The sequence below is a fragment of the Cryptotermes secundus genome, unplaced genomic scaffold, assembly GCF_002891405.2.
Source record: "Cryptotermes secundus unplaced genomic scaffold, Csec_1.0 scaffold1680, whole genome shotgun sequence".
Taxonomy (NCBI): Eukaryota; Metazoa; Arthropoda; class Insecta; order Blattodea; family Kalotermitidae; genus Cryptotermes; species Cryptotermes secundus.
In genome coordinates, this window is record NW_019731603.1 from 91820 (window position 1) to 109021 (window position 17202).

Here is a 17202-nt window from a genome sequence, read left to right on the forward strand (position 1 = left end):
TCTCTCACTACCACCACCACTTCTCTCTCTCTCTCTCTCTCTCTCTCTTCATTCAGTTGAGAGTTAGTTCTATAAGGCAGGTTGTGATGAGAGGACTTCAGCCGGAGGCAGAAGAATCTCCAGAAGCCGTTACTAGGAAAGTCTAGTAAAGACACTGCAAGCTGGAGATGACAGCGTGTAGTGATTTGTACGGTTTGGAAGTCCGATAGTGTCGTAGTTATTTGTAGTTACGACCTGTAAATAGTTAATAAATCTATTCACCAATCGAATTTCCGTCTACAGTCACTCCCACTAATAAAAATATTGTGACGTACAGATCCACTGCTATGTAACGGCTCGATAAACACACTCCGCGGAGACAGATTCTTGGTAAACAACCCGTTGCTAGGTAAAGCCTAGAATGTGCAACATTATTAGTCACGTAAGATTTGAGGTTTTCACTGTGGTGGTTATGAAGACTGCCGTCTTCTGGGATGTGGAGCCGTGAAGATATTTTGTTAATCGACGTTTCGGGGGAACGTATCGCCTCCATCTTCAGGGTATAAGAAATCGGAGAGCGATGAACCAGCGTTGGCAGGTGTCTCAGAAACGTCGGTTAACAGAATATCTACATGGCGCCACATCCCACAAGATGGTATTCTTTATAGTTGAGTTCACTGCTAGGCAATGGACGTGTTTTCCGTGAGGTCAGACCCGAGGCTGTATAACAGTGAGTGACTCTGGCTTCAGAGTAGTGTGGTCAGAAGTCGAGAGTGTCCAGTCGAAGATAGTGATTTGTGAACTGTTGCAACAAGTCGTATGTAGGTCCAATAAATTTGATCATCAAATCCAAACCCCGTTTTATAATTCGCGTAAACCCCTAATATCTNGCCCCACAAAAACAGTACCCTATCAAACAGTAATATATCTGGTCATGAAAACCAGAGGGGGCTCGACACCAAGACTTGACTGACCGACCGACCGTCAGTCGCAATGTGACTTTGACTTTGATCCAGGAAGAGTGGATCAGTGTAGCGTGGTCAGAAGTCAAGAGTGTCCAGTCGAAAACAGTGATTTGTGAAATGTAACAAGTTGTATAAAGGTCAAATACATGCCATCATCAAATCCAAAGCCCATATTATTAGTCACGCAAACCCATAATGTGTGACAATATCATCGTTATAACTGAAGAGTAATACCTTCTGGTAAGTAAAGCCGTGTAGCCCGGTAGAGATTCACTGACTCCATCTTCAGGACGGAAGAAAAAAACCAAGCAAGCGGCCAGGAAGGAGGCAATATGTTTCTCAATTTGAAGAAAAATTCAGGATGTGTAGCTTCGCCGAGGAAAACTTCTGACATATAAACCTACGAACATTTGTTAAGTTTCAGCATCTATAAAATATTACAGAAGTGGGTGGGTTCATAAAGGCATTAGTCATTTGTATAACCCTTATACGTACATCAGAGGAATATCTAATGTAACAAGAACGTGTAATCGTACCGAGTGTTTACAACGTATCTTCTATGTAATTAGGCTACACACTCCCCAGTTCCATATTATTTACGAGCAATGTTAAGGAGTGCCTTTGACGCGTTCATCCAGAATCACATTATAAAACAAGATGGGAGGTCTAGTGGATACCATAACCAAGGGTAATCATTCATAAGACACCTACTATCAAATTCGGTGATCTCTAACCTCAGCTGTTTAGATACAAAAGGACCATGAACTGTGTGCGATCATAGTGTCACGCGGCTGTGACTATACTGTATACGGGGTTTGGATTGGTAATCGGATTCAGTGGACAACTTAAACACACAACACGTGGCAACACTTTCCAGACCACTATCACACACAGACTAGNGCCATGAATTGTTTGCGTTCATAGTGTCACGCGGCTGTGACTATATACGGGGTTTGGATTGGTAATCGGATTCAGTGGACAACTTAAACACACAACACGTGGCAACACTTTCCAGACCACTATCACACACAGACTAGTGTTCTCATTCACGGTCTGCACTGCTCTCCTTGGTAACGTCTTCCAACAGTGGACGTTCATCTGCTTCCGTGCTCACGTCCTCGCAGGCTGGCGACCATCTCACACCGACCTCCTACTCTTCTGTCGTCTCAGAACTAGTAATATGTCCTCGTTATATAGTCTCTGAACAGACAGCACGTAAAACACAGTTCTATTGTTGCGCAAGTGTCTGTTGCGGCTTCGTTACATAGCCTCTGAACGGACCGCACGTAGAACACAGTTCTACTGTTGCGCAAGTGTCTGTTGCGGCTTCGTTACATAGCCTCTGAACGGACCGCACGTAAAACACAGTTCCATTGTTGCGCAAATGTCTGTTGCGGCTATTACGTCAGTGCTGAGCCACTGCCTAGTTTACTGACCCGTTCCTTATCAGCGGCTGTCTGTTGGCTCCACGATTCTAGTTTTCATCAGATATGCCANATTCTATTGTTGCGCAAATGTGTTGCGGCTATTACGTTACTTCTGAGCCATTGCCTAGTTTACTGACCCGTTCCCTATCAACGGCTGTCTGTTGGCTCCACGATTCTAGTTTTCATCAGATATGCCATAATAGTAATAACTTAATGACCAAATGGTGTAAAGGCTACTGTAAAATACGGATTTAAACATATTTTCTGAACATCACACTTCAGACCCTGATGATGGGAACAGAGATGGTCCCTGAAACGTCGGTATTTCTTAACCAACTGGCATGTCTGATGGCCGGAGAAGTTTTCATCAATCCCTGTGCATTACTTTTGTCATTACTATCATGAAGCTCATATTTTCATTTATCTAAGCAGAAAAACTTAATGCAATGCTAAACAATTCTGGCAATGGCGTGTTACAATAAAAATGACGATTCCTTTGGACACTGTCCATCCTCTTCAGTTTCTTCATCTCCGTTGCGGAAACTGTATCTGCTTCCATCGTCATGTGCAAAGCTGCGTAATCAATCAAAGCGGCGCCCCGGTCAACAAAGTAAAAATCCTCCCTACATTGTCACGAAGACAAATGGAGTAATGGAGGTATACGTTCACCAATCTTGACCTCGGCACTAGATGTAGGTGAGTGGTCAGCTTCACGACCATGCTGCCTTACTCCCGGGAAAATCGTCCCCCGGTACACACGGGATAGGAGGCTTGGTGGGCCCCCGAGCCGGTTTGGACGCTGTGGATATAGGAAACATCTTGTAACTGCCGGGAATTGAACTACGAAGATTCAAACTGCAGATTTAATTAACTCCGAATGGGAACAGACCAGAAAAACTAAACCGTCAAGGCAGAAAAAGAAATGGCATTAAACAAGGTATGAATAAGTAAGGAAAAAATATCAAAATAACTGATGTCATATTTTTAGTCAACCGTCTTAACCTCAATTATGAAGACATATGTTTCGTCCGGAAATGAACTCTAGTCTGCGAAGGTCACAGACAATTTGCATTGTCTTCTGCAAGCTTCATTTGTGAGTATCCCGGCGTAAAAACGTTTTATTTTCCGTTTTCCTGTGGAATATTTCGGAAGAGTTATAAAGTGAAGGGGAGCTTCGTAACTTGAACTCTACTCCAAGTATACTCAGAATGGTCTAGTCAAGGAGGACGAATGGGGGAGAAGAAGAATGCATATAGGATATTGGTGGGAGAGGCAGAAGCAAAAAGACCACTAGGAAGACCCAGAAGTAGGTATATGTACAATATTAAAATGGATATTAGAGAGATAGGATGGGATGGTATGGATTGGATTGATCTGGCTCAGGATAGGGACCAGTGGAGGGCTCTTGTGAACACGGTAATGAACCTTCGGGTTCCATACAATGCTGGGAAATTCTTGGGCAGCTGCAGAATTGACGGCTCAAGAAGGGCTCAGCTCCATGAGTTATAAAACGATGGAGTGACAAGACAATTTGAAATTCCCAAGCCGATTACTGTAAAAAAATTTTAGGGGATGTTACACTAAAGCTACCATGAAGATGGAAACATTAAGTAGCTCCGAACCATTGTTAACAATCTATCAGACTACACGTAGGCACATTGTGGAAGACCATAATATCCATGGCCAGAGGAGACTTCAATGCAGACGGATATGCCAATAGACTGAATCATTGAAGTTAATGATTATTTTCAGATGAAGATAACTGAAGAATAATTGGGCAGGTTCATGATTCGCGATAACGCTTCCAAGGTTGTTCCGAGGTGAGTGACAATATCCACATCACGCGTCATACAGATGTAAATATTACTTTGTCGTTTCCGAGTGAGAAAATGTGTTCACTTATTTTACACGATGTCTTAAAATGGCGCCGATAAGGTCATCTGCGTTATTAAACTGTAGTTAACATGATTATCTACCGTGACTGAGGAAAATTACGGCAATCCAACGAGTCTCTGATTACAATTACACTTGGTTAATACAATTCAAATCTTCCTACACATAAACTGATTCTAGTTATAGCCATTATTCACTTACGTAGTGGGGACACGCGGTAGCGTAGTTGGTTAAGGCACTATGCTACAAGCCGGAAGGTCGCGGGATCGAATCCCGATGAGGTGGATTTCTTCAGTTTACCTAATCCTTCCAGCCGCACTATGGCCCTGGGGTCGACTCAGCCTCTAACAGAAATGAGAACCAGGAATATTCTTGGGTGTAAAGGGCGGCCAGCACGTAAGGCTGACCTCACCGCCATCTGTGTGCCGATTGTCTAGACAAAATGTGACACTCGACGTCATACAACCTTATGGACCTCAAAGGCCTGTTACAGGGATACCTTTACTTTTTTTAAATCTTTAGTTACATGCAGGGATGCTTCTTAGAGCGAGTTGTCCAGCTCTTCACAGGATAACCAGAACAAATGCGAACAAGCATAACTGCCTCAACATTAATCGAACCATCTGTGACTCTAGTTTGATGCCCGACGGGTATGCAAATGGGTTCGGCATTGTCTAATTATGATAGTGAAGACATAATCGAGGGCAAGATGGAATTAAATTAGGCCTAAAAGTAAATTAGAAAGATCAAGCTAAGGACGGTAAGATGGACAGGGTTCGTAGGGTCTTAGTGCGAAAACCAGAAGAGACCATTAGGAACGTAGGTGGGAGAATATGAAGATGGACCTTAGAGAAAACAGGATACGATGGTAGGGAGTTAATTCATCTGATACAGGACAGGGACCAGTAGATGGTGTTCATGAACACGGTAATGAGCCTACGGGTTCCATAAAATTTGAAGAAAGTATTGAGTAGCTGAGCGACTGGTGGCTTCCCAATAAGGGCTCAGCTCCACTGACTTGGTTGGTTAGTAAAAAAGAAAACCCCCCGTGGCCTGTAGTCCGCAAGCTAACTATACCGATCGTGCGACCGCCGCTTGTCGGCGAAGTTAGTGCCAACTGTTGCGGATTGATGTTGTCACGTGGTCTGCGCAACGGATACCCACAGCCGTTAATCTCGGTTTTCTGTTTCCTTGAAATAGCTCCTCAATTAACCTCACGAGGCTGAGTGGACCTCGTTCCAGACCCATTACTACTCAGAAAATCTGGTAGCGCCGAGAATCGAACCCGGGACATCTGGATCTGTAGCGGTTGGTTAGTAAAATTATTATTGGGGGGGGGGATCACCCATCGTCCGATTTTGTATTTGATATGACCATTTCGTTGACACGATTTCGCATCCTTTGACGTCAAGCCTGAAGTGCTGGACTGAAATGCACAAACAACATATGAATGAGCAGATAACAACTCTGTATTCGACCTATACATCGTCCGGTATTCTAGAAACTTGGAAGCGTTTCGGAAACTGGCCTGTATTCAGGTAACGTACACCTAACACGAGTTGTGTTTGAGGATATGAGAGAACTGCATGGCAATTCACGATATGAGCTGCGTGCTTCACAGTGAATACCCCTCCACGCAATGCATTATGGTACCTGAGCACCCAGAGGAATGCAGCAGACCACACATGATCTGTGTCGTGTGCTTAAGAACACGTCAAACCCAGACATTCTGGTATCATGAGACGAAACTCAAGTAGCACTCCCATGAAAATGGACTCTACGTGAACACGACAGAGCAATTTATAGGATTACTTGACGCCACGGAAAGTTGTGTTTAAGTGGGCAGCAGGGTTGTTTCTTATTCGGCAGGTCCAGGTTCAAATTTCGGCCCGAAACCGGCAACCAGCGATTTTTCACGGCTTTTCTCAGTCATGTCAATATACAGTTCCTATAATACGGAAAACATGCTGTCTCCATTACAAAGACCACTAGGTTCATGCTGTTTAGGGGGGGAAAATCACCGTTTATTGTGAGAACAATGTGAAACACATAAATACAGAAAAGACAAATAATGTTGAACTCTGGAAATGTTTACGAAGTCAGAAAATTGCTCAACATAAGCCATACCCATCTACACCCATTTCCCCCACACGGGGAAAGTACCAAGTGATCGAAGAGATTAGTCTAGTGGTAACACACTATACCAGCCGTGTCAAACATGCGGCCCCCATGGCCACAAAGTCTGGCCCCTCAACTTTTAGAGCTAATTGATATTAAAATCAATATTAAAATTTTAATAGAAATATATTTTGTAAAGACAATTTTCCAACGGACCAGAAGACAAGAAGACTCACACAGACATAAATTAGCAGGCTGCAGGAAATTCAATGTTTTGCTATTTCTAAACATAATTTCTTGTGTAATCTCTTTTTTTACATATTGAAAAGCTGTTTGATACTTGTCAAAAATGGCATTCTCTTGCTTTTTAAAACTGTAAGATATGTGACTTTAGGTAATTATATTGAAATTATTCCTAAATAATAAATAGAATTAAATTTCCTTGTATCAAACTCTAATGTATATTTCTATTTTGAAGTGCGGCCCTGGATTATTATTTATAGGGCTGAGGTGGCCCTCTGTACAAGTTGAGTTTGACATGCCTGCTCTAAAACCTTCTCAGGGAGGTACTTGTTTCGAATCCCGGTCGGCACACCCGCTGTCCTGACATTCCTCGTGGTATTGCTCACTGTTCAGACAAATGCAGGGGTAGTACATCAATTAGGTCAGGACCGCTTCCTCCCAAGTCCTTCCAATTCATCTATCTATCTTTATTCCTGTTACTATCACTTGGAGCATAGGGTATCCGTGAAACGCTTCATTTCCCTTCAGTTTCGTTATCTTAAGACAGTCGGTAGGACTCCTAGGACGGAGGATCAGCCCATCGCAAGGCCGCTACCTAACACAAACACAGACGAATACCCATGTCTTGAGTGGGATTCGAACCCACAATCCCTGTGTTCAAGCGAGAGAAGATATTTCATGTCTTAGACCGCGCGGCCGCTGTAATCGGCCATTGTTAAATAATCTACATGAAAAAAAGTATGATGTGACGTTTCCCACCAGAGACTTCTCCCCTCATTCAGATCAAGACATGCCTGAAAGAAATCTGAACAGGGTGGAGCTGACAGAAGCCAGGATTGATTTTATGACTATCGGAAGACACACATCCAACTGGCAGACGGTGACGAGTCGTGACGTGTTCACTATTTCAGGTGCAAGATGGGTGGGCCTCCACTGTCAACGGAACAAGCTACTGGCAAGATAACAGCGTGTGCACAACTTGTGAGCTCCGCGGTATGACAGGCAAGTTAACTGTTTAAACCGCAGTACCGCCTTCTTTGACGTTAAAATAAACTCTGAATTCTTCTTTAAAATACAGAGGCATCTGCTCAAATACTCTGCGCTCCAGAACAGAATTAGAGCTCGCTTTCCACACGTTCCACCTTTCGTATTAAAAGCTAGGACGAGAAAACGTACAAACATGAACATATCTATCATTTGCGAACCTCTCCCTCTGTAACTCATGATTACAAATTTGGAAACATCAGCAGAACAAAACTTATTACTGATCATAAACATATCCTAACCATGAAAGAGCCGGTCACGGTAGCCGAGCAGTCTAGGGCATGTACTGCCTTCGCTCGCTCGGAAGCCGGGATCCTGGGTTCGAATCCCACTGAGGGCATGGATGTTTGTGTGCGTTTTTCTGTGTTTGTGTACAGGTAGAGGCTGATCACTCGCCCAAGGAGTCCTGCCGCATGAGTAAGATCTAGTAAAACCGAAGTGAAACGGAGAGGTTTCATGGAGGTAGGCCTAGGCCCAAAATGAAGGTTGTAGCGCCAAATAAAAAAGCCATGAAAGTGCCGAATGCGGTAGCGTAGTTCGCTGAAGCACTGCGGTAAAGCTCCACTCCCCATGAGGTCACTGAATTTTTAGATTAACCTAAACATTCCAGCCGCATTATGTCCCTGGAGTCGACAGAAATGAGTACCAGAATCTTCCTAGGCTGCGTCAGCGTAAGGCTGACAACCTCATCGCCATCTGTGAGCAGATTGTCTAGAAAATGTTGGGAGCCTCGACGTCTCACAACCCTATGGGCCTCCACGGCCTGTTACAGGAATACTTCACCATTTTCTCACGAACAGAGAATTAAAGACGGCAACTCGAGCTAATAAGATTTCAGTCACTGAACTCAGGATGTTTACTACATTTACATCCATTATTTAGCAAACCCTGCAACATTTGTCCGTGTTCTGAAGAGTAATGCGAAACATTTCTGACTGCTGCTGGAACAATACCAAACAAAACGAAACTCGTTAAAAATAGAAAAGGTTCGACGGTACAACGAAACGTACAACTCAACCTCATTCGTACTTCTACGCTACACTTATTCAGACAAAAAGTACGCTTTCCTTCGTGTCAAACTATAAGTAACTGGTTATTTAATATAGTAAAACCTAACTAGGCCGCGCCACAGCTCAAGCGGTTAGTCGCTGGCTTCCTACCGCGGCGGCCCGGATTCGATCCCGGGGTCTGATCAAGTGGGATTTGTGGTGAGCAAAGTGGAGCTGGGGCAGGTTTTCTCCGAGTACTTCGGTTTCCCCTGCCAATCTTCATTCCACCAGTTGCTCCACAATCACCCTCACCTATCATCTGGGGCTGGTACAATAGGCCAGAAGTGGCCGCAGTACAAGGGACTTAGTCCCACCCCACTAGCAATAAAAAAAAACTAACCAATTTGGAGTCTCACTTCACCACCATTTGCGGGCCGACTGTCTAGAAAATGTGGAAGCCTCGAGGTCTCACAACTCTATGCGACTCCCACGGTCTGTTACAGTGATAACTTTACCTTTTAATTCGGGCTCTCTATACTTCTGGACGAGGGGACATGCGGTAGCGTACTTGAGGCACGATGGTACAAACCAGAAGGTCGCGGGTTCGATTTCCGATGTCACTGGATTTTTCAATTGGCCTAATCCTTCCAGCGGCACTACTACCCTGCTGCCGACTCGGCCTCTTAACAGAAATGAGTACCAGGAATATTCTTGGGGGTAAAGGGCGCGTAAAGCTGACAACCTTGCTGCCATCTATGAGCCGATTGTCTAGAAAATGTTGGGGTTTCGACGTCTCACAACCTTATGGGCCTCCATGGCCTGTTACAGGGATAGCTAGACGCGTAAGTCTGATCTCACCGCCATCTATGAGCCGACTGTCTAGAAAATATGGGAGCCTCAACGTCACACAACCCTATGGGCTTCCACGGCCTGTTACAGGGATAATTCAAGTTTATATCTCTGGCTGCTTTCTGTTCATGTAGGCCTTAGTTCCACTGACTGCAGTTCTGTGTGTCTTAAGCATAATAGCCGGCCCACAGACATGTTACGAACGCATTTCCAATGTCAAGAAATTAAACTGGTTCATAATATATAATGTATCATTACGGAGTCAAATATTAATATCAGGAAGAGCTTCCGCCCACAGACGACGTAGAAATTGTCCCTTCTGAAACATTAATCTACACCTATGGATCTGTAGCCAGGAACTCAGACCACTAGACCAAAGAAGCGGCCCGTCTCATGAACTCTCTCCTGAAACATAACTATCCCTAAGAGTGGGGACTGCCCTTACAACCTACTTTTTCAAGCCACATGGAAGATTATGATAATTTAGTGAACAGTTCATTTGCATTTCAAATTGACCTTAAGCCCTTTTCCTTCTTATACAGAATCGCTAAACCCACAGAACCCGACCGCAGGAAATGTAAATAAGGAATTCAATAAACATTGATGGGAACTATATACAGGGTGTTTCTCGACTTTAGGGCAGAACTGCAGGAGGTGATTTCCTACGTCTTTGTGATCAAAAAAGTTCATATAAACATGTGTCCGATTTTGGACGGTTACGGAGTTATGACCGTTTTTTCATTCCCGTACACGCCCTCGTGTGAAACGCGTCTGTCCGCTGGCGGGTCGCTATTTTTAGCCAGCTACAGACAGAGCGTTTTCGTTATCTCGACACTTGAGATGTACCTAAGACGGGGAGGGTTGGTATGTCCGGCGCGGTTCACAACCGAGCGGCAGCCTGTTGCGGCCAGCGGTGGCATTTTAGAAAATCAGCTTTAAGCACCAATAAATTCAAATTAAAGGTAATTTCACGAAGTTAACTTTACGTTCATACTTTGAATGCATCATATATTATGCTGGTTTATTATTTTGTTCCGTTTATTGCCAGTAATCGTTACCTTCTATTCTGAGTTTAAAACGGTCATAACTCCGTAACCGTCCAAAATCGGACACATGTTTATATGAACTTTTTTGATCAAAAAGACCTAGGAAATCACCTCCTGCAGTTATGCTCTAAAGTCGTGAAACACCCTGTATTCTCTTCACACGCATCTTTCAGATAACATCAACTTTATTTCAGAACTCGGGAGGTGGAGATTGGTTGCGCGAGGAGGAGGCTGCGAGAGAGACGACCCACACGGCTTTCCCTCTTCGTGTGTCTCCCGCCTCTACTTTCTCGGTTCCGTCTTCAAGCGGGATAACGTAGGCGGTATAGCGACTGACCGCGGGCTGGACGACCGAGGAGTCGCAGCTCAAAACCCGGTTGGGGTAAGAATTTTCACTTCTCCACGTCGTCCAGATCGGCTCTGGGGTCAACGATACCTCCTGTCCAATGGGTACAGACGGCTCTTTCCCCGGGGGTAAGGCGGCAGTGGCGTGAAGCTGACCACTCCCACCTAGAGCAGAGATCAAGAAAATGTGATTCTATACATCCAATCCCCCATACGCCTTCATGTCGTAGTGTTTAATTAAACACAGGGACAATTTTTTTACCTTCAATATTTCGTTTCTGTGCATCCAAGTCAGTTGTCTTTCCTTAATGAAAGTCGGAGTAACATCTTCGGATATGCACGCAAGCGTTAAGTACAAGAGTCACGCATGCGCTGTGTAATCCTCTCCACAAAATCGACTATGCTGGATTCTGAGGGGGGGGGAGAAATTGCAAAGGAAAAATGCAAAAATGTTCCTAATACCGTCAACAGTCTATCCCCTCTGTCAGCATCTAAAAATTCGAGAAACAAATGAATTCCCATGACATTTTATATCGACACACTCCGATTTGGGTTAAAATTAGACAATAATAACAAACACTTTACCTGAATACCGACCCGCGTTTCTCATCTGTAGGGTAACTCGCAAAATATTTAAAAAATATTTCGATTCACAGCAAAAGATGTAAACTTGTCCCTGTGCTTAACTAATTAAGCACTACGCCATTATGGCGTATGGGGGAGTGGATGTATAGTTCCGCGTTCTCTTGACCACAACACTAGATTGAAGTTGTCATCTTCACGCCCCGGCTGCTCTACCCCGGGGGGAAGAGTTCCCGGTACCCACTGGATACGAGGATGAGTAGGCCCCAGAACCGGTCAGGACGACGTGGAGGGGAGAAAATCTTGGCCCTACCGGGACTCGAACTCCGACCAATGGCTCGTCCAGCCCGTGGCAAGTCGCTATACCGACTGCGCTATCCTGGTTCCTCACAAAAAAGGAAGTACACGTTTTATACACGTTTTCCACCTCTTGTTTGCGTTAGAAACTCCGATGACATATGGGATGAATCTGGCAGCTAAGCAGGTTCCTATTATATCTCGAAACGACACGAGAAGTATTACAAAGCGTAAGACGTGTTTAATTCTGCGAACGGACTTCAAGTTCGTGACGAAAATATATTACTAAAATGAACTAATTTTGATTTCCTATTTTTATTTGAAACGAAATTTCGGACTTATCTGTCTCCGTCCTCAGGTACAAAAAAAAAACTCTCATCTGATCTCAATCAATAGAGCTTGTCCTCATCTCTGGGCATCAGATGGAACATATCAACATGGTTTACATAGGTCCATCGCGTTGCTTTCGGAGTCCTCAGATAGGGATTAGCTCTATAGATTGGGCCCAACTGAGTAGGCCTTTTACTTTAGGAAGGAGATATGAGCCCAGTCTCCGAAACGTCGTTTTAAATGAAAATACTAAGATAGATAACGTCCATAAAAGTCAACCGTTGTAAAAGCAAGATTCTCTTTGATAGAAATGAAAATTTAACATTATCACCTTTTAAGGAAAAATATTCGTGAACAAAAATCGTGAAAAGCAGTCACTAATATGATAAAAACACAACAATAACTGTATCATCTGATTAACAATACACAAACAATGAGCGTAATTGCATATATTGAACTCACATAGAAGTAGAGGTCCACCTGTTCCGTCTTGCGGGCAATGCAAGTGAGCGTGTCCGACTTGCAACACCCTGTATCATCACCACAGAGGTGTAGAATGGTGCAGTGCGGGATGTATGTCTTGCTGGGGTGCGGGTACACGTCCTTCACCTGTATCAGTCTTGGCTTCGGCACCCGACACTGCCCCTCCCTACTTACTGTGAGAGCGTGTTGCACTGCCTTCGCTAGATCAGTGTCTGCAAACAAAGAAATGAGTGTCTTTAAGTTACTTGTCGACGCTGCCAAAAATGAAACAGGATTTGCTGATTAGTCACCCAACTGTCAGCAGGAACGCGACTCGTCATACATTGCAAGATTCATAATCTCAAGCATAAATTCATGTAAACAACGTTAATAGTAAGATTTCCATCTTCTAGGACAGGCATGTCCACCTTCAAACAGGTTGTGATCGAAATTTTAGTGTCGAAACTGCCCGTGATCTATCACCCCCTCGTATCGTCGTACCTCGCTTTAAGCAACAACATTGGCAAAAATGAAACGACACATGATGTTTGTTGTAAATGCAACATACACTAAAAGTACAGACTACATTAATACGTATTTTCCCTTCAAAATCTGAATATAATCATATTATATTACAAGTGAATTTACATGCTTTTCACGTATAATTTCCTTATAGGCCTATGAGATCGACAAAAAATCGTCCCTCGATCGACGCGTTGGACATGCCTGTTCTAGGATATAACGCCGTGTAGTCGGGTGAAACTTGCTTCCCACCTGCTGTCATGTTGGTTTCTTGCTTGGCTTGTTCCTGTACCGCGAAGATGGAGGCTCTTGAGAACACGGTATTGGACCTTCGGTTTCCATTAAATGCTGGGAATTTCTTGAGTGGCTTCTCAAGGAGGGGGGGGGGCTCTACTACGTTGGGTTACTTAGGGTAGGGGCTGGCATGGAACTGCGTCACGGAGCCTTACTTCAGCTCTAAAGCTTCCCCGAATTTATGACAATTCTGACCCATACGCCTATAAAATACGGGCATCAATAGGCGCTTCCGGCTGTTTTAACATATAATTTTATACGCTGAACTTCTGGTTATCTCAGCGGTGTCCCTGAAGAGCAATATAGAATGATTCTAAATTACTGTCGGGGTTTCTTTGGCCTATTATTTTCAAACCGGAAACAGTAACACAAAACTGCTTACAGCATATAGAATGGTAACTCAACATGAAGAAAGCAGTCTTCTGGGATGTGTCGCCGTGTAGATATAGTGTTAACCGACGTTTCGGAGCAACCTATCGCCTTCATCTTCAGGGTAGAAGACAAGAAGAAATCCGCGAGCGAACCAACGTGAGCAGGTGCATGCTAAGGCATGAACTGTCTTCGCTTTATCGGACTCTGTGTTCGTGGGGTCGAATCCCTCTTAAGGCATGGATGTTTGTGTTTGTTTACTCTGTTTGTTAGGAAGCGGCCTTGCGACGGGCCGATCACCCGTCCAAGGTGTCCTACCGACTGTCTTAGATTAAGGTAAAGTTGTCCCTGTGCTTAACTAATTAAGCACTACGCCATGAAGGCCTATTGGGGAGTGGATGTATAGACCCACCTTTTCTTGACCTCGGCACTAGAAAGAGGTGAGTGGTCAGCTTCACGCCCCCTGCTGCTTTACCACCGGAGAAAGAGCCCCCCCCCCCGGACCCACTGAATATGTGGTTTGGGTGGACCCCAGAACCGGTCTGGACGGTTTGGAGAAAATTCTTGACCCTACTGGGACTCGAACACCGACCCCTCAGTCGTCCAGCCCATAGCCAGTTGCTATACTGACTGAGCTATCCCGGCTCCTGTCTTGGATTAAGAGAAAATAAAATTTGCTTACCTCGACACCGTAAAGACATTAGAGGAGCAGATTAAGAAAGAAAGGAAAACTTTCTATTAGTGACGTAACGACGTGTGTCAATATCTGACGATTATGAAACCCTGAAGACTCTTTAAACAGAGCATATTGGCTTAAACATGGGTCGGTGTGCAGTCCGTCATTCCAGTTCCAAAGATGCTTACCAAATACTAACCGGCAGCACCTTTCGAAAATGGCGAATGGTTATGACATTGTCGGCTATCCTGTGGTCAATTGTGTGTAACGGAACGGGCAATTTGCATAACAGAGGATCATAACGACAACGTACATGTAAACAAATTCATTACACCGAACATACTGTATGCTGTTATTGAATGTAAATTATTTTCTTGGCCTAACCCTTTAAAGCGAAGACCATTCTGCTAATGGTACCATATACCGCCTGCTTTAATATTCAGAACCTCTGCATGTTTTTGACCTCGGAACTAGATGGAGGTGGGTAGTTAGCTTCAAGCGCCAGTTGTTTTATCCCCTGGGAAACAGCCCATTGGGTGGTCCGCCTGAAATCGTCTGGAAGCTGTGAAGTATGGAGAAATATGTCACGATTTAGGGGTGATTACAGACGGGGTATGGGTTGGCGAATGGATTTGCTGACCACTTTACAGCACGACTCGCAACTACAAGTAATTAGCCACCACTAATTTGCATATTTTACAAATCAATGCCGCAAACACTAGTCTTCTCTAGCCGGCAGTGTCTTCAACAGCCTTTCCCTAGCAACGGCTTCTAACAGAGGAGATTCTTCAGTTTCACGCGCTCAGGTTCTACCTTCACAGGCTCCCTTATAAAAATGAACTCATTATATTAAAATAAACTAACTTCAAGTCAGTAGAGTTCTTCGTCCACTACGGCGCGAACAGACTTCATTTATACCCCACATGTTCCAGTAACTAGCCGCCCGTCTTCTCTAAACGAGTGCGCAATACATCGGGCGACTACCAGCGTGATGTCATACTTATTAACCAGCAATTATGATTGGCTGTTGATTCCCGGTGAAGTCCCGATTTACTAACTTTAGTAGACTTGCATCATACTTTCTTGAACAAAGGGGAATTCCGGAATTCTAAAACTTCACGGGCTATGCCACATTGCGCAACCCTCTACTTGGCGTATAGTCTATTGTTTAATATAACGCGTAATTATATATTTCATTTTACAAATTCAAAAATTAATTAAACCTTACAAAATACAATAGTTATCACCTAATAACTATATACACATAAATCATGCGAAGTATGTTACTAGGAGGAGTAATAGGTTATAATCTTGCCACAGACGGGAATCAATTCCCAGCCGTCCAGCACGTCACTACACCGACTGGGATATCCTGGCTCATACACAACACTCAAACACGTTCCAAACGCGGAATCCGAGGGCCATGCCATAGCTGGCCGTTACTCGCCGGCTTCCTAACGTGGCGGCCGGAATTCGATCCCAAGTCAGGTCGTATGGGATCTGCGGTGGAGAAAGTGACATGGAGGGAGGTTTTCACCAAATAATATAGCAACTGGTTACGGGCTGGACGACCGAGGGGTCGGAGTTCTAGTCTCAGTAGGGTCAAGAATTTTCTATTCTCCACGTCGAGACGGGCTCTGGGGTCCACCAAACCTCTTATCCAATGGGTTCCGGGAGCTCTTTCCCCTGGGGTAAAACGGCAGGGGCGTGAAGCTGCCCACTCACCTCCAACTAGTGCCGGGGTCAAGAAAATGTGGATCTATACATCCACCCCCCATACGCCTTAATGGCGTAGTGCTTACTTAGTTAAGCACAGGGACAACTTTACCTTTTACCTTTTTATATGGAGTTATCTTCTGGGATGTGAATCAGAGCAATTTCCTAGAAGTTTACCGATTTTTCGCAGGAATGAACTACCTCCCGCTTCAGAATGTGGCTCTCCTTGTTTCTCGCTAGTTATATCCTGAAGATGGAGGAAGAAAACTCTGTTTCTCTCTGCAATTACACCCCCACTTCCCCGCTCATCCAGACAACGGCCTCTCCACTGTACATCTCGGCTCCTACGCACGAAATGCACCCAAATAAAGCGGCCAGGGCTTGACGCTGACCACTCAACTCCAACAAGTGCCGAGGTCAAGCAAATGTGGATCTATAATCCCACTCCCCATACGCCTTCACGGCGTAGTGCTTAACAATTAAACACAGGGGCAACTTTACTTTTTAATAAATACACACACACACATATATATGTAATATGTGTGCATTTAAACCAAAATGGCGGAGTTAAGAAATTATAAATTCCAGAACCTGATAAACTTCACTAACCTGTATTTCAAAATACGTTAAATTAGGACAGAACAAGATCGCAGGGCCACAGACAGCGAATCTCAGATCTAAACTCACTTCGTCCTCACACGGTACCAAAAGCAACTTAGCCATCTGGCGAGTTTGGTGACCTCTGTCGGCCAAATGCATTTAATCCGGCCTGGTCAGCGAGATCAGAGAATGGGGTATTCATTGAGCAAAGGTCTTCCAGTCTTCCTGAATGCCTGGGGCCATCCCGCAGATACTAGGGGCTTGGAACCACTTCACCTGCCAGAGATCTGATCCATGATATCGTTATGGAGCCCCAAGAATTTAATTAGAACAGAACCTGAGAAACCTGATTTACACTCCAGACATGATTTATGCCACAACTCGACAGAAGTTCACACTCTGTAGTTCGGGGAATGTATGTCCTGCGTGTTACGTCTGGGGCCAAAGACACGGGGC

General features: G+C 44.4%; 1 protein-coding gene across 2 annotated transcripts in view; it reads right to left on the bottom strand.

Annotated features, from left to right (window-relative positions):
* Positions 1-17202, bottom strand: part of LOC111867297 — a 174535-nt gene that overhangs the window by 71442 nt on the left and 85891 nt on the right. For both annotated transcript variants that reach the window (XM_023857023.2, XM_023857022.2), the window contains exon 3: positions 12570-12802. In XM_023857023.2, the coding sequence (XP_023712791.1) occupies positions 12570-12802 (233 nt within the window). The remainder of the gene's footprint in view (positions 1-12569; positions 12803-17202) is intronic.